This window comes from Pseudochaenichthys georgianus, chromosome 17 (assembly GCF_902827115.2).
Source record: "Pseudochaenichthys georgianus chromosome 17, fPseGeo1.2, whole genome shotgun sequence".
NCBI lineage: Eukaryota > Metazoa > Chordata > Actinopteri > Perciformes > Channichthyidae > Pseudochaenichthys > Pseudochaenichthys georgianus.
The window spans coordinates 7,256,462-7,275,698 of record NC_047519.1 but is presented as its reverse complement, the minus strand read 5'-3'; the positions used below and the strand labels follow the sequence as shown (position 1 = coordinate 7,275,698).

General features: G+C 41.4%; 1 protein-coding gene across 1 annotated transcript in view; it reads left to right on the top strand.

Annotated features, from left to right (window-relative positions):
* pkn2a (protein kinase N2a) overlaps nucleotides 1-19,237 on the top strand; it is a 36,103-nt gene continuing 16,866 nt past the window's right edge. Inside the window, exons 1-4 of the mRNA XM_034103788.1 lie at nucleotides 1-148; nucleotides 18,011-18,140; nucleotides 18,253-18,398; nucleotides 18,724-18,937. Of these exons, the coding sequence (XP_033959679.1) occupies nucleotides 38-148; nucleotides 18,011-18,140; nucleotides 18,253-18,398; nucleotides 18,724-18,937 (601 nt within the window). The 5' untranslated portion in view covers nucleotides 1-37. The remainder of the gene's footprint in view (nucleotides 149-18,010; nucleotides 18,141-18,252; nucleotides 18,399-18,723; nucleotides 18,938-19,237) is intronic.

Sequence of the window (19,237 nt, the reverse complement as noted above, 5' to 3'; positions counted from 1 at the left end):
CCCTCTGACCCCAGATACCCCTAACAGCGAGGCGAGGATGTGCAGCAGCAGCCGCCTGGCTGCCCTGAAGAGACAGAATGACATTGAGCTCAAGGTCAAACAGGGAGCTGAGAACATGATCCATATGTACACCAACGGGCCCTCTAAGGTAAGAGTCATGCGGAGCGGGGGGAGGGTTCACCTGACATTCAGGTTCCAGCTGGTTCATGTCAGGCTGCCAAAAGCACACGCATCAGTTGAACTGTATGTTTTACATCATTTTCTGCCACTCTTAATTACACGACAACAAAAGACAGCATTTGGTGGTTTTGCGAAGTAGCATGGAATCGTAGGATGTTGTGATTTCAGGTATCTTCCCAAGCTTAGACTCATCGGAGCTTCGTTATGAGGTTTCCGGCTCGGTAGAAATCTTTGCTCAGCTTATTTCCTTTGACCTAAAACCACTAACGGAGCGTCCACACTACAGCTCCAAAAATAGCTTGGAGCTGGGCGTGTCTGGAGCTTGGGGATTTTATTCAAGCAACACGACCAACAACCAATCACATGAATCTCCCGCCCCCGACATACAAAGCAAAAACCCCAGGGGATTTTATGCGAGCAATATATATATATATATATATATATATATATAATATATATATATAATATATATATATATAATATATATAAACTCCCCAAACATGCGAAAACCTACCAGTTTCCCCCACTGTCTCTGCCACCTCCCTCCATGCCTGGTTCCTCCGGTTTGTGTCCCGGTAGGTGAAGAGGGTCTGGTCATACAAAACCGGGAGATTTGCTACGGCGATAGTTAGTTTCTCCTCCGACTTTTTTTGAAATATAGAAATGAACGGCGGGATATCTCTCCCAGCTTAGACGCGGTTTGATTGGCTACGGCTTCAGCTGTCAGATTTTGGGAAACGGGATTTGATTGGCTGGCGCTGGCTACTCCGGCGTCTCAGGCGACAGAAGTTGAACATTGTTCAACTTCTGTCGCCTGAGACGCCTCGCTCTGCTACCCACAATTCAGTTCGGCGAAAAAGCGCGGCTACGTGACGTCACCCCATTGAAAGTGAATGGGCATATTGGAGCAGATTGGAGCTTTCGACGCTGTAGTGTAGACGGGCCGTAAGGAGTCAAAGCCATCAGGGTGTAATGTATAGTTACAAAATGACCAAGATCAAAAAAATGATGGTAAAAATATGTGAAGTAAAAAAAAACATAGTTAACAAATAGGTACAGATTATGAATCAACTGTGTGTGGGAGAGAAACCACAAAAAGTTCATGAAATACAATATTCACAATTTTGGAGGTGAATCTGTCACGCCCTGGTGTGTAAAGGCCTTAAATGCTTGTGTTTCTTGTCCTTTTCGACATCATTGAAGCGACTATGATCCCAGATCTCAGCATTTATTTACAATGTTATCCCAATTGAAAATAAGACTAAAGTGATAATATACTATAATAATATTCTAAATGAGCTCTTGGCAGTTCAAAAGGAGAAGCCAAACCCACCATAAAACTTGATAGCACCATAAGCCTTGATTTTAGTCACCGTCATCAGGCTGCAGAGGGTTTTCACATTCATAATCACCAATGCTGAATATTTATTTCAGTCTTTTTTTAAATGTGCACTTTGGTCATTATCACGTAAAAAAACTGGCCTTTGCTTTTACAGCTTCTCTGTAGGGGAGCAGGGAACGTGAGAAGGCGCTGACACACACTGTCATATGCACCGCTGTTTGTTCACAAAGCTCTCTGTGGTTACTCTAATGCCCAGTGAGGAAATATGGGGGAAATATGTGGGTGGGTGTGTGAGAGAGCTGGAGCACTGAGAGTCGCTCCTCTTGGCTCCTGGTCCAGCAGTAGTAATTGAAGCCACTTTGTACTCGTACAGGTTATGTGAAGCTAAAACTAGCAGCTGTTTGGCTTAGCATAGCATAAAGATAGAAACAGACAGGGTAAACCGTGTTTTTGAAATGTGTTGAAAGATGGTCACCATTAATACAGATAACACCAGAACTCCAGTCACATCTTCATTTCCTTTTCTGATATTTATTTTATTTATTTAACTTTATATTGTCGTTGTTGTTTTTATGTTGTATTTTATTATAATTTTTTTTTTTTTAATACACTGTTGTTTATTTGGTTAATATTAGGGATGCACGATATTGGATTTTTGAAACCGATACCGATAACTTCCTGCTTCTCAAGACCGATACCGATAACCGATAATAATATAAATATAAATATATATATATATATATTATATATATATATGAAATGTACCTGTAGTTTTTGCACACCTGGTTAAATGATGAACTAGCCGACTGAATCCTTTATCTTCGACGAGGAAGAAGGGCTGGTCGTCAAGCGCCATCATTTCTATGATGAAGTTAGAGATCGTTTTAGCCCTGGGGTCGTCTCTGGCAAACTTCTTGCCTTTTTCAAAAGCCTCGTCGATAGGTAAAAGCCCCGGTGCCTTTGCAGCTGGCTTTGGATTCGCCGCTAGTTTAGCAGCGCAGGCGTCTTCTTACGCTTTTAACACACCATCGTAGCGATGGCGATGTTTCAGGTGACTAATCAGGTTGGAAGTATTATAGCTCGTTGCCTTTTTCCCTCCTCGTGGAACTTCTGCATTGCATTTGTTAATACAAATAGCAAGCGAACTATCTAACTTTGAAATAGTCCCATACTACCGATGTTTACTGTCCTGGCTTCACGGCCGCACACCATTTACGTCACAGCCAGGCATGAGTTAGGGAGCACTGGTTTTGTGAAAAACTTCCCTCTTCCTAAACCACTAATACCACAGTACTGGCAAAACGGGAGGAGCCGAGTGAAAAACAAGCGCCCCTCATCCCAATCCACCCACACCGCAGTATTTTTTTCTTTTTTTTTAGCCAAAACATATATTGTATATTATCGAGGCTATTAATACTTTTATCGGGTTTATAGGGATGACGTCATAATTCCTAATATCGGACCGATAATTATCGTACACCACTAGTTAATATGTACAGTTGATGTATAATCAATGAATAGATGTTAAAAGATTTGTAGCGCTTCACCGAGTGAATGTATCCAAGGTAAAACAAGCTAAATTCTCTACTGTCATTTGTATTATGTCTTTAAAAGACTAAAATACATTTAAAAAAACTGAGAAACAACTTTCATGGCTCCGTCCAAATGTAACAAAATCTGCATCATGCTCTCAAAAATGGCATAAACGAAATTTGTGCTAATATTTGACACATTTTGACATCAAAATAATGAGAACACTTTTGCAAAGATTTCTTGATAAGATCAATACAACATTTAGAGAACTATGGGACGTCTAACTGAATGTCATTTATTTAGAATGTAACCAGACATGACTCGTTGAACTTTACTCAATAACACAAAGTTCATTGACCTACTGTTCAAGTGAGTACAGTGTGGAAAAGAGAGAGCCCTATTGAGTTACTGTAGTACAGTAAACAGGTCTGTAAAATGCTACATGATCCCCTCTGTCTGACCGGGGGGGGGGTCTCTTTCAAAACACTGTGACCTCTCCCGGTCACACAGACAGTCTGACAGTTGGAAATAGTCCTGTTGTGATGTCAGAGAGGAAATGCCTGCTGGACAGAGGTGTTTCCTGCGAGCGGCGCCATCAACAACCAGCAACTCTGGGTGGAGTTTGCTTACTCCACTCTGTGTGTGCATGTGAGCGTGTGAGCGTGTGTGTATTGGCACATGTGAGAGGCTCAGCAATTATGATACACAATGAGATCCCGCTTTTTTTTAATGAATATGATTTTCCATGTGGTCACTCATTCTTTGGCTCCAATTAAGGGCATGAAACAGCCTCCTGGGCTGTTTGTGCTCACAGCAAAACACCAGGGATGATGGATGATGTAGAAGTTGGTAATTACTTTTGTTGGATATTGTCCCAGTAAAAACATTTTTATTGTCATGTTAAGATCAAATTATCTCACTGATTTGATAATATGGTAGCATAATAATACATCCATTCAAAGGGCAATCCCCGTCTAACTTCTAACCTAATCAGCCATTGGAATCAGGATGGTCTATTTTTAGTAAAAACACAACCGAATAAATAAAATGGACTTTTAGGCTCCCTTAAAAGAAAAGACCGGTACAATTGCTAATCCAATTTCTTGTTGTTTACAAAAAAGTGCAAAATTAGCACATATTAGCTATGAGATAGTAACAACAACACTAATCTCTTCGTTAACCCAAAAATGTTACTACACCAGAGCTGTGGATAATAATGTTAACATAACATATCATACGATAAGTTGACAACTTATATTTATCAAGTCCTTAACCTCTTAAGCCCGAAGGTCCCCCCCAGTGGACTCCTCCCACTGTTTTTTTACGAGACTATGTCTCAGGGCTTCTTAACATTTATGAAACTATTAATGTCTCATACCCTTTTAAAGGTAAGAAACTCCGCTAACTGACAATAAGAACAATTGTTAGCTAAAAAAAAACACGAGTAATACCAAACCTTTGAATTAGCATTGAGCGAAAAAATGCTAACGCTTTTTTACACAGAACTCACGGTGGTAGAAATGCCCTTATTACTATCTTAACTGCACAAACAACATATACGATTTAAAGCTGAGACTCCACAGATTCCACACATGTAATGTCATCACTGTACGACCTCGAATTCCTGGAGCTATCAGCCAGAAAAGAGAAAGTAAACAACATCCGGTTTCAAAATATTACAATAATTACGTCTTACCTTTTTTGATTTGTGATCAAAAGTTGTGTTCAACGGAATAAAAACGCCGCTCAAGGTTAATCCAATGTCTTTGTGTCACGTAGAAATTGTTACTGATAATCCATCATCATATTTATGGCAATATACTGGGTATAAAGTTTTGCCGTCCAGGCTTGTACTTTCAGATATGTTTAGTTTGCTTCTCTATTACGTCCGCAATGGTAATGTTTACGTGGATTTGGGAACTGCCCATCGATTCTATTGGATGTAATGGTTAAGAAAAAGGTGTAAATCACCCAAATCGACCAATGGGTTCCAGAGATATGGTCCTGCGTAAAGTATAAAGAATGCCAGCCAGCTTAAAGGGAAAGGAAACACCAATTACAGTTATAATATTCCGGTAGTTTATTCATTTTACAATGGATATTGATCGTAATATTTATTGTATATGATATTACTCGCCAAAAGAAAATTAATTATCCGGCCGGGTGGGGAATTCCGGGACCAGGCCGCCGCCATTAGGGGAGTCCCAAATGGTGACGTCACTGGCTGTGTTTTCGCGTCCAAAACCGGAAGTCAACACAACGTAGCAGATATGGCAGCGATGGAGGAATTTGGCAATGAGATCGCCGTTTTGAACGATGAATTTCACTATGTCGTCGGGAGATGAACATTGATGTGGAAGCATCTACAGTTACCAGCATCCCATGGCCTATGCTTATGAACCGATTCGGTCGAATAGAGTGGCATACGATCCGGAATAAAAAAAGATTAAAAAAAAACACAATGCTAACAGTAAGCCTCTGATTAGCCCCGAGCGAAAATGCTAAACCGATACTGAACTTGCAACCGAAAAATCACTCCTAGCTCCCTTATTACTTATCCTAGCCGCACATCCAACACAATCGTTTATAGATCGCAAGGAGACCACATGAATCTAACGGTGCCCACCTCAACACTGAAGATACAACCTCGCGAGTTATCCACAAAAACTTACATCAAAACAAGTGGCGCTAGGTACTAACTAATCATACGCCAGGCTAACGGCTTACCATTCCTCATTGTATGTCTAAACTGGGCTTCAATGGCATTACAACGATAAAAACGATGATGTAGTTAATCCATCAGGTTAATATCCAATGTGGCCTGTGGTCCCCTTTGAAATGTTCTGATAATCTATAAGCAATACAACTGCAATTCCGTTATCTGCTGTCCGCTCTGTGCTCCGTGCGCTCTGGGTCCTGCAATACCATCCATCAATAGCAATACTAGCCTTTTTAGGGCTGTTTTCGACAGATGAGCGTGTGTATGCCAGTTTAATTAGTTGAGCTATAGACACCCCCAATTCTCTATTGTACGTCATAAATAATAGCTACCATTTAGTTTGGACGCGATTGCGTTAATTAATAAGGTCACACTGTGTCAGTAAATACATGTGTGAGCTAGTAATCTGGTAGTGCTGCAATATTTACCTACCTCTCTCTCGGCAGATGAAGCAACTCCTTTGGTGGCTCGAACTTCACGTTTGTTGACACTGTCATTGTCTTGCGCGGCCGACGTGCTGGGACGGTCGGTGTTTCCCGACTGCATACGTTGAGAAATCGAATATTGTGGGAACAGATCCTGGCTTCAAATCCAATGTTTTGTATTGAACCAGGCATCCAGACTGGACTTTGAGGCAGCTTCTCATCCTTTAGTGGCAGCCTATGGAAATGTACTTCTTCCTTCTTTGTATAAAATCCATTTGTGCAGCCTGGGGCAATACAATAAACTCCTGACGACGACCGTTTTCTTGTAATGTAAACTACTGGGTGCATTGCACGCCATGTTTTTTGTTATTGAGCTTTGGCCCAGGAAGCCGTACCCACTCAGTGACGTCACTGGGAAAGTCCCGGAGCAATGGAAGCGCCCATGGTCATTAGGCACATATTTCAAAAAGTAAATTCGCGTATCTCGATCGTTTATATTGGAAATAGACTAGATAAATACATTTCCTAATGGTAATATTGTCGCATGGAAAGCAGTTTGAAAAGTGTTTCCATTTCCCTTTAAGTACATTACGCAGGAGACTTTACTTATTGTTTACTATGTAAGGAAGCAGGAATTGCAGGACCCAGAGTGCATGGAGCACAGAGCGGACAGCAGATAACGGAATTGCAGTTTTATTGCTTATAGATTATCAGAACATTTCAAAGGGGACACAGCCACAGTGGATATTAACCTATGGATTAACTACATCATCGTTTTATCGGTTTAATGCCATTGAGAACCATTTAGACCAGACAAAGAGGAAGGTGAGCCATGTTAGCCTAGCGCATTAGCGCTAGCCCACTTGTTTTGATGTACGTTTTTGTTGATAACGTCGCGAGTTTGTATCTTTCAGTGTTGAGGTGGGCACCGTTAGATTCTGTGTCTTTACGATCATAAACAATGTGTTGGATGTGCAGCTAGGATAAGTAATAAGGGAGCTAGAGTGATTTTCTGTGCAGTAATAGGTTAGCCATTTTTCGCTTTGGGCTATTCAAGAGGCTCAGAGGATAACAGAGTAGGCCTATGTTTTATTTTATTTTATTTAAAATTGTTTTCACAACAGTTGTATTTGGATGGAATGAATACCTATAGTGATAATTCAAAGTAATAAAATGATTTTTACAGTGAAAAAGTTCAAATGGAACTGATGGTTTCCCAAATTACCCAGAGGTGAGTCCGCTTGGACTTTATTTTTCTAAACCTCTCTAAAAGGTCAAATTTCACTTGTTTTGCATCAATCTTGATACAGGGTACTTATTATATGTTATAGTTTGGATTCCTAAAGCTTTTAGTCTACTAGCCCATCATTCAAGGGTGGTTTTCACTATAAGTAATGGGTTTATTTTAGGCGGACATTAGAATTTACATGTTTTTACTGTGTTCCATCTGAATTTACTTTAAAATAAAAACATCTATATTGATTCTGACACTTCTACATCCAACTCACAGATGTAACCTTGCTTTGAGAGAAAAGATTATTAATTTACCCCTTTTTAGAAGTGAAGATATAGTCTTTGTTGTGTTAGTGGCATTTTCGAGCCTGAAACCTGAAAAACAGGCTCAGGGCTTAAGAGGTTAAGGCGTATACCGTCCAATAAGTAGATAATGTTAAGGTGAGGTTTGGAAATGTAAAAAGTGAACAGGGTCATTTCTAAATATCTTACAAAGAAGATGATAACTGAAAATGAACACGGTCATGTTCATATTTAAATCATAGATTATAACAAAAAAATTATGCAAGTCATATCCATATATCGCACAAGAATCCAATAATCTAAAAAATGATAGAGGTCATGTCCACATATCGTAAAAAGGTCAGGTCAACTCACCATAAGATTAAGCTGATAATGTAAAAAATGAAGGGGGCACGGTTAGTAAATCGTACAATAAGCAGTGTAAGAAAGATTGGCATTTACTTGTCCGAATACATGTTGGGGCCACTGGAATCTTTTTCTTCGCCATCGTATTTTCATTTCCCCACAGTTTTACGACACCGCTAACTTAAGTGAGCGGTGTTTCAGGGCCGGTTCGGAGCTGGAGCTTGAAAAGCACCGGGTTTTCCTGTTCACACCGCAGCGGTACCAGTCTCTTAGCTCCGGAATCCGATTAATTTCAAGCACCAAAAAATTGTCCGGCTAGAGCAAAAGCACCGCTTACATCGAGGCGGGGGCAGGGGGAATCGGAATTGTGGTTGAAGTTGATGATTACGATTGTAAAGCAGAATGTAGCATGTAACGACTGTAAAGTTGGTAGTAAAGTCGTCCCATTTCTTCCATTTCGATTCGACAGAGCGAAACCAAAACGAGTAGCCGCTTCAACACAATCGGCCATTGTTGTTGTTGTCGGTGTCAGCTGTGAGGGGTTTCCGCGCGTTTGGCTTTATGAAACAGGCACGCAAACGGTTACGTCATGGCGCAAACAATGACGCAATGACGCAGCACCAGTCGGACTCTGGGCGGTGTGAAAAGAGCCGGAGCTAAACAAAGAACCGGTTCTGAACCTGAAAAGCTCTAGCATTGAGCTTGAACCGGGGTTGCGTTGGTGTGAATGAGGTATTTGAGAGGGTTACAAATATGTCCACTGCCAATTTCACTGGGAGAAAAATATATTTATGAAAACATTAAGTCAAATCTGTATTCCTATTTACAAATCACTTCATACTGTTTAATATTGTTACGGTTATTGCATAAAATTATATAAAAATAATCTCGGCATTGTTTAGTTGGTTCTAAGTGGCGCAGTTTGAGAATGTACAATTGGCCCAGTCTCCTCTGATGTTACACACTGCAACCTGCCTGTGAGACAGAGTCCAACCACACATGTCCAACACATAATAATAATAATAATACATTCTATTTATATAGCGCTTTTCTACAACTCAAAGACGCTTGCACGCTTACACATGTCCTGCAATACACATGCTGCAGCTGCCCAGCTGCTCACTGTTTATTGAAATGAAAATACTATTTATTCATTTTTCCAATGTACTTTCTATACCCTGTGTAGGAGCCAAAATGCTTGTTTTTGCCTTACTTATTATTGTATTATTATCTTGTATTTCTGTTTGCATCGCGTTTAATTTTATTGTTTATCCACTTCCGGCAATGGTTACGTGGGTGTGGTTTATTGGTATTTAGTCACCTGTTGGATGCCGGTTTGGGAGGATATGATGTAGAAGAGGGTGAATTTGCTCCGATACTTTCTGTTGACCGTCAGGTCTGGAGGTGTATATTGGTTTGTTTTTGTCTTTATTAAACACCATGGACTACAAATGACTACGGACTCTTACATGGAACGCGTCACAGCAAAGAGCATTTTTTAGCCTCTCAGCAGCTAACTCATAGGGAGTTAATGCCGCTACAGTTAGTCAACAGAAAATGGATCACCGCATCGAAGACGCGACGGAATGGAACGGATCCTAAGCAGACGAAGCCAGGACGTTTGGTATCATGGAGTTGGAACACTGAGACAGTTTCCCCTTGGCGAAGTGGAAAGGAAAAAACAGAACTTGCAAATTTACTTTTCATGGCTCAAGATCCAGAGTAAGATCAAGAACTGCATCTGCTTATATAAAAGCTCAGGCGGAAGTGGCTGCCCTGATGGTTTTACAAAATCTACTTCAAAAGAAACATGCTTTAGAAAAACAGGAACATGAGCTGAGGAGAAGAAGAGAACAACTGGACCTAGAAGGAGACATCGCCGCCACCATGGCTAAAATGAAGGTTCTTGCTGCATCAAAGAAATCCAGTGTTCCGAGTAGCTGCACTACAGGATCTGATGGCAAGCAGTCATATTTTGGAAACGGACCAAGCGGAAAACTCTGGGGAAGAGCCGGGACGCTAATACGGAAGTGTCTCAAACTGCAGTTCATCTAGTGGCCAGTAGGAGCAGTCTGCAGAAGGGAGCAATTTCCATAGAGCCCCATGTTAAAATGCCCAACTTTACAGCAGAAATAAACATGTTTACGTCGTGGTTCAAAAAACCATATTCTCTGTATAGTTAGATCCCCCCTTCATGAATATGGATTGGGCGGGGTGAATTTGTTCTCAACTCATCTGTTTAATTAATATTAAAGAGCCTGTGACACCATCCCAACAACTGTTGTGCAATGAAATATTGGGCTACTAATAATCTCGAACCGTTAGTTTAAAAAAGAAAAAGCGATACCGTTTCGTTAAATATCAATAATTTCGAACATCGCGGGGAAATTCCTTCGACTCATTTTGAAGTTTTGGGGGAAGCCGGAAGTGACGTCAATGCGGGAACGATTCGAGAGCCAAACACGGACAAAGTGTGTTGCCATGCGTAGAAATGGTGAATTACTGAGTTTAGGCACGTTAATAACGTTTTAATGAAGTTGACTACAGTATATTCATATTTGTCAGTGCTTTCATGTCAATTGGGCGACATAAACATAAATGATCGTGGTGAAGATGATGATTACATTAGGATTACAAATCGGGAGTGAGAGCTGCTGAATTTCCTCCCGTCGGATGTGATATAAAAACAAATCGATTATTTTTGTAGTTATAAACTCAAGTGGATGAAACTACATTTATTAGTGCTTTCATGTCAATTCGGCGAACATATGATACATTAAATGATGAGTGAGGATGATGATTAAAAATCGTTTGTTTGAGCCAGTCTGCATTTCCTGATGAGAAAACAAACCGATGCTTTTTGTAGTTGTAGTACACCAACGTGGATTAAACGTGTGTTTTTTTTACCACAATGTTGGGGAAATTAATGGATAAAATGCAACACTCAGTGTCACAGACTGTATGCAGAAGTATTATTTAACACATTATGTTGACGAAACACTCGAGTCAAATGTAATTAAAGTCAGATCCACTCGTGTCTTAGACGTGAACGCGCTCTCAGCTGGAGAGAGAAACCCTGGCTTGATTTACCGAGTTGATAACCAGCGTCGTAGGACCGCTTAGCGAGATCTCGTTAGTTAGTTTGTTACTCAAACATATCCAGGGTCTGTTGAACTGGCTTCGTAGTACAGGGCACAGGTGGCGAGCAGCGCTAATGTCAAAGACACAGACATTATACATTATATTTGTATTTTACATCCCCCGCTCCCCCCGTTGACAATTTACTAGCGGTACCGAAGTGGGCCGGTCGAGAGTCCCGGGATGATTTTTAGTCCCATTCCACCACTGGCTACATGACCATATGATCGCCCATATTGACGCACCTCATTCCTAAACTTCTAACAGATACAACATAAACCGATCCTTCAGCCTCATATGAGCTCTCAGACACGTTCAACATTAACCTGTCATCGCTGTCTGAGCTTGCTGCTGTGTGCGCCGTCGTGCGTTTACATCTGACTGTATATATATAAAGGTTTACATGCAGATGCTGGGATCCTGGACGGTGCAGCTGGAGCGCTGTGCCCGCAATGACGTCACCCATCATTTGGCGGGCCTTGAAGAATCCGCGAGAAGATCCAGAAAATTGTCAACATTGAAGGATTAATGGTTATCAAAGTACAAATATCCAAAATCAGTTCAGTAACGGTTTTCAAGGGGACAATATGTACTCAAATTGATGGGTTTGGATGATGGGGAAAAACCGTGTCACAGGCTCTTTAAGCCTTAAATCTTTTGCATAAATTAGGGCGTGGTCACTTTGATGGACATGTGTCATGCCTCACTGTCAGCTAACAGCAACTTGTCCACTCTGCTAGGCTACAACCATAAAGGCTAGGCTACAACGTTAGTTATTTGTAGTTACTGTACTTGACCCTTTAGCCGTGTTCGTGGTGATTGTGCCTTTTAGGGAATATTGTTACAAATACCAGACAATTAAAATGTTGTGCTGTGCGCTTGAATGTACTAACAGAACTTCCAAGAAGTCTAAAATGATAATATTATACATGTTAACCCCGTTCACAGGTGTTTGTGTGCTTGGTAGCTTAGCTTGCTACTTATTAGCCAGCTAAGGACGTAACCCTTTATACATTTTAGTTTATGATTCAGCCTTGGGTAAGACTTTTATAGTCTATGGCTATGACGGCCATAATGCTAAACGGGAGCAAATGTTAATAGGGGACCCAATTATCCCAGTGGTGGCCGCCGGAGCTAACAGAGCCGCAGGGGGCTAGCTCCAGCCGGCGTCCCGGAGCTAGCCCACTGCGGCTCCGTTAGGTCCGGGCGGTGGAGTCCGTCTTTTCTTAACGTGTGAATAACAAGCGTTAAGAATAACAAAATATAGCTAATTCTCTTGCAGATTGTCTCATTTGATTATGAATGTAACGTTTATATAGGGGAACTACACTGTTAGCAGTAACTTGGTATGCATGTATTTCATGTTAGCTTAGCTTCTTAGCCTGAGCTAGCTCTGTTTACTTCCAGTTCGGAGGCAGCAGGTCCCGCCTCGGCTCCGCCTCTTTGCCCTTATTTGGAGCAGGCGGGATTAGACTCTGACGTCACAGTCGAGCCGTTAGTGGCCGACTCCGCCTACTAAGGGCTTCTCGGCAACTCTGCAGAATCCTATGGGTGACATCACGGACACTACGTCCATTTATATATACAGTCTATGAAACGCATTTAAGGAAAAGAAAACCCTTCATATCAAAACCAAGCCCCCAGGAAGTGCGCCGGAGTCTGATGAGAATATTCGTTGTGGCTAAACGGCGGTACTACACTTCCTTTAGGTTGCTGGGCCCGGAAACACTTTTTCCCATTGACTTACATTGGGGAAGAGTGGTCTGTAACTCGTTGGATAATTTTTTTTAAACTAAATCAACAACCCAGTATGAACACTTGTATAGCCCTTATTAAAAACATTCATTCCTCAAGCAGTACAAATGTGCTAATAACATTATTCTGAGAGTTATTTCCCTCTGCATTATGAACGTGCATCTAACCCACGGGACCGTGCCGCCCGGCACGTTCATGATACGTGTTCAGCACTACCAGAGCCCTAGAGGCTCTCGGCTCGACATGCGTTTATCTTTACCCATGGATGCACAATAAGAACGGACCCATATTGTCTTACTGCCATCCCACGGAGCTGTAATAATGGATATATTGCACATGTTTGCTGTAATTCATCATTTGTAAAATATTATACTACATGGGCTGTATTCTTTCACACATACATACAGGTATTGGGCCGAGGGCGACACCGTATTTCCGGTATCCGCCGTTTTACGGGTAGGCAGGCCGATGGTTTAGCCGTACACCGTCTAGGTTTTAAGCTTCCTATACTGAATATCATAGTCTATTGCCTTAATCAATATCTAGTCAACTCTAAAATACCACATATATGCATTGGCATGATAATATTATTGTGACAAGTGGGGTATTCACCTGGTGTTTCCAGAAATTAGACATAGATGCAGCCAAAATCGACGAAGGCCACTTTCGAGGGTCGTTTTTCCATACATCTGCAGGCAGTCTGTAAGGGCAATCCGACAACCCACACAGCTCTAGTTTACGCTGGTAACGACCTAGAGCACACCCCTCAAGTCCAGAGATGTAATCCGAAGACATGCAGCGATTTCTTCGGTCGTTAATTCAGAAAAAAACCTAGTGCGCTTTGCCTGGCTACGTTAGCTAGCTGTTTATATTTGCACCTCCAGGAAAATGGCGTATTTGGGATGCAAACTTGTCACCTTTCGGCAAAATTCGCCGTTTTGAATCCAAAATAGGTCGTGTGTGTGATTCCATGTAGATCTGCAATAAAAATGTTTTGGGGTATTGGGGGGGTCTGAGACCCGGAGTAATCTGCGGCCGCGATGATGGTCTAGCTTCAGCAGCTACATTACCTACGGGTGCGTTCGTTAATATTAACTGTGTGGTCGGGAGTCACTGTGGCACAGACTGCACCGCTGGTGAACAGCTGTTAGAACGGGCCGTTCAGGTGTTCAGAGCAGAGCGGCAGAGCGTGATGTGCACTGAAAAGTTTTTTTGTCGCAATATTATCGTTGAGCTGGCTAACTAGCATACATTGTCACTATCTGCTAACGTTAGCTTTAGCCTTCGTTTTCTAATAGTTCATAGTTTCATAGGCTATAAACAGAGGTGGTATAAGTATAGATCTTGTTCTTGAGTAAAAGTAGAAGCACTCAGATCTTGTACTTGATTAAAAGTAGAAGTACTCAGATATTGTACTAGAGTAAAAGTACAAGTACTCAGGTTTTAGTAGAAGTACCAGAGTGTAGGAACAATCCTGCAATCAAAATGTTCCTCAAATAAAAGTACAAAAGTATTATCGTGAAAATATAGTTAAACTAGCGACAGTAAAAGTAGAAGTACTCAGATCTTGTACTTGAGTAAAAGTACCAGAGTGTAGGAATACTATGTTACAGTAAAAGTCCTGCATTCAAAATGTTCCTCAAGTAAAAGTAGAAGAGTATTCTCATCAAAATATAGTGAAAGTAGCGACAGTAAAAGTAGTCGATTGTGCAGATTGGTCCATTTCAGATAATATATATGATGTGTTTTATAATGATTGATCATGAAAGTGTTCTCAAAGCTGGTAACGGTGCAGCTTGTTTGAATGACTTTGTATACTGCAGGGTAGCTTGTGGATTTACTCCAGGTGGAACTAAAGTCTGATTCAACACTTGATTATATTTCACATCATTCATCCACATCTGTAAAGTAACTAAAGGGATTAAATACATATAGTGGAGTAGAAGTGCACCATTTACCTCTGAACTGTAGAGGAGAAGAAGTACACCATGTACCTCTGAACTGTAGAGGAGAAGAAGAACAAAGTAGCAAAACATTGAAATACTTAAATAAAGTACAAGTATCTAACTTAGTTATTTTACACCGGTGACTATACAGATAGAAAGATTAAGCCTTGCACAGAGGCATGAAAATACATTTTCAAAATGCTCAACAGTGCTGTCAAAATTATAAACTGACTGCTACACAATTAAAATAAATGCTTTTATATATTTCTATTAGATGTGACTCTTTGGCGTTTCTGTTATTACTAACTACTGCTTTAGTTGTTCTGACTGCTAAAATCCTGTTATTCCTAATTTTAAAGCCGATATTCCGTGGGGTCGGGGGGCTCGGATGCTTGTCACCTTTTTCATACCTGATGAGTTTGCATCCCTGATATATGGCGCGTGTTGCATTGTGGGTAGCTCGTGACGTCACTGTGTGAAAGAATGATTAAATCTTGTACCGTAAATGTTGTATTAAATAAAGTTAATATTACCGACGTTAGATTAACGTCCCTGTAGCTTATTATTGCACTAAGAAGCTTATTGCACTGTGTATATTATATATATATACATATATAGAGTGCAATAATTCTTTCATGCTGAATGAAGCTTTGTTGGATATCACTAGATCCTGTTACAGCGTAATATAAGTACATAACGACTGATGTGTACATTAGCATAATTACTAGCTAGCTGCTAACTGCCGCCTCGTTAATATCAAATCCATCATAATAACATCCATTACCATGCTGTCATGAACGCAACGGTGCTGTTACATGTACGCAAATTGACGTGCTTGATGTGAACGAGCATGTTGGTTAAGTTGCGCATTGCGCTATGAGCGCACATACGGGTACTTCTCAGCATGCCGGGTAATCTGTGACGTTTCACTCTCTCAAAAGTTGGGCCATTTTATCATCATGCGCTAATGAGCAACTCTCATAGGAATGAATGAGGCCCCGCCTCCCACGCTGTATCCAGTTCTTATTGTACATCCATGATCAAAACAGATCCTTTTGTACCCCAGCCAAAAGTTATATATACATCTGCATCAATCATTCCAGAGCACAGTGTAGCTAATCTAAAAACATCAACAATAACAACCAAGGACAGAGCTGACACTGAAATCATCACATCTACCATAACACTCGAGTCACAACCTCATCCAGTAGAAAGCAAATTTGCAACCATGAAAGCGGGACAAATTAGATACAACATAGAAACAAGGGAAACTAAGATGTACAGAAAAGAACCAGCCTCTTTGCATACAAGTGGCCTTACTGGGGCCGGTGAAGAGGACTGCAAACTCTGAGTCAGTGATGGGTGCTAGCAAGACATCTGTAATGACAGTGGATATGCTGTGGAAACATCAATTTAAGATGCACTATCCTGAAGGTGGCAGAGACATCCAGAGACTTTCCATGGGAAATCAGCGGTTCCGGGATCCAGTCTTAAAATCTGCCAAACTATTGGAAGGACCAATCACATTAGATTGGAAAAGGACAAGGAAAAAAGAACTTGCACTTGGGATTCAGATGTAGACAAATAGTGGCTTTCTGAACATACCCCTCAGCCAAGTACGCCTTTTTCTTGAGGCAGAGAAACTTTTGCCATGTCTAAATCATTTTCCATTTTTCACCTTGCTCCTTGCCCCCTGCATACAGTGACTATGTTTGCACCCTGCACTCACAATACTACACACAGCAGACTTGATTGCTTGTATACTGATCTATGAATACTGGATTTAAAACATGATGATCTGCATATCATTAGAATATACAGTGCTTTATTGTAATTGGTTTTGAATAATTATTATAAATTGTTATGTAATAATTAGGGGCCGGAATGTAGGAGCCAAAATGCTTGTTTTTGCCTTACTTATTATTTGTATTATTATCTTGTATTTCTGTTTGCATCGCGTTTCATTCTTATTGTTTATCACTTCCGGCAATGGTCACGTGGGTGTGGTTTATTGGTATTTAGTCACCTGTTGGATGCCGGTTGGGAGGATATGATGTAGGAACAGGGTGAATTTGCTCCGATACTTTCTGTTGACCGTCAGGTCTGGAGGTGTATATTGTTTGTTTTCGTCTTTATTAAACACCATGGACTACAAATGACTACGGACTCTTACATGGAACGCGTCACAGCAAAGAGCATTTTTTAGCCTCTCAGCAGCTAACTCATAGGGAGTTAATGCCGCTACACCCTGCTTCATAAACAATACAGACATCCCTGTGCTCCTCCGAGTCTGGGGGTCCGGGGATGTGAGGACAGCGCGAGGACACAGACAGGGAGGCTGCTCTACTTCATAAAGGAAATGGCGGTAAATATTAACAACACAGGAGCTAAAACGCTTAATAACCTTCATTACGTGTTAGAGAAAGAACTTAAGAAAGTTTGAGGAAGATGAGGCTGTTAAACGGGCAGCGGATCCGCTGTGTGCAGAAAGAGAGAGAGACGCTAAGCTGAACCGTGCAGCGATCAGCTGATGCGGAGCATAGAGAGAGAGAGCTGCGGTCCCTCCTGTCCTCACAACTCTTATTAATCCCGGTACCGGACAATTGTTATTTGTTCCTACTCGGAACCGAGTTTTGCTTCCCAGCCCTGCCACTGTGCTACACGTCCCGCCCCCCCCACACCCCCGTCTAACAGCACAGAAAGCGGCGAGATGCATTTCCTTAGGAATCGACAAGCAGAACCGAAACTAACTGTTGGAAACGGTACCCATCCCTAATCACACATGACAAAGAAGGAAACGTAAAGCGGTCGCAAACAGCAATGGCGGACACGGACAATTTGTGAATGAGTTGTGCCTTTTGTAAGCTGAATTTATCAATCATTTGTCAATAAATAAGGGGCGAAAAACGTCACTTGTCCTTTGGACAAGTCAATTGAAAGATCTACTTGTCCGATATTGTAAATAACACGTCCTGGACGGTGGGACGTGTGCTTTTTTGCACACTTATAAGTTGATAACATAATTCCTGTGACAGGCCTAATTTTTTTACAACAACAGACAGTGATGTTTCATTTTCTAATTTGTTCGAAGGACCGTAAGTTGCTAGCGATGGCGCAGCAGATGCTTCAGGACAGCAAGACGAAGATCGAGTTCATCAGGATGCAGATCCTCAAGGCCAGCCAGGCCAGCGAGATGAGCTTCGAGAACAACGATGTGATGGGTGAGCCTTCAGTTGTACTCAGTGTTCCATTTTTAAACTTTAATGGGAAAAACCCCAAAGTCCTATGAACAATTCCGTCTAACAGAATCCTGTCATTTTTTTTCTGTTCCAGACAAGCCCATCATCAGCCCGCTGGACCTCCGAGTGGAGGAGCTGTGTCACCACGCCAAGATCGAGTCGGCTGTAGCAGAGGGAGCCAAGAACGTCATGAAACTGCTGGGCACAGGGAAAGTCACAGAAAAGAGAGCGCATTCAGAGGTACTGTTTGTGTTTGCATGTGTGTGAGTCTATTTGCATGCTAAATTCACTGCTTCTGGAACATTGTGTTGATGTAAAACGAGCAGAAAGGCAAGGCAAGTTTATTTATATAGCACTTTTCGACGCAGGGTAATTCAAAGTGCTTTACAAAGAAAGAAGATTTTCATCACTTTTTTCATCACTTTCATTCATTGGCTTTAAATAAAACAATTTCCTGCACTGCTGCTGTGCTCTATTAAAGTAAAATGGACCGTGTAATTGAGGTTTCTGTCTCTCTTTATCCTTTTATACTTATTTGCTATATTTACTTCCTTCTCCTCTTCAGGCCCAGGCTCGTTTTAATGAGTCCAGTCAAAAGTTGGACCTCCTCCGATACTCCTTGGAGCAACGCCTCATGGAGCTGCCTAAAAACCACCCTCGCAGCAGCAGCCTCATGGAGGAGCTGTCCCTGCTGTCCTCTCCTGTCCTCAGTCCTAGATCCAGCATCATCTCCACACAGAACCAGTACAGCACTGTGACCAAGCCCGCAGCACTCACAGGTACAACACACCCGGTGATGATTAATAACAGAATGTGAGTTAGTGTCCCATCATCACCCTGTTCTTCGAAAAGTCAAACTGACAGCTTTTCACCTTTTCTCCACCTAGTGGTTCCTATCGTATTATTGTTGGTTGTTTGATCGATCTACTTCTCTGGACTGAGTAAAACACCCATATTAATAAATGGGCATCCTTTGCTACTTACTGATCTAGCTTAATAGAAAGGACTTGTAGTAAGCAGTGATGCAGTGCTCCGCCTTTTGTCTGGGACGTTTATATAGTCATCATAATAGGGTTCCG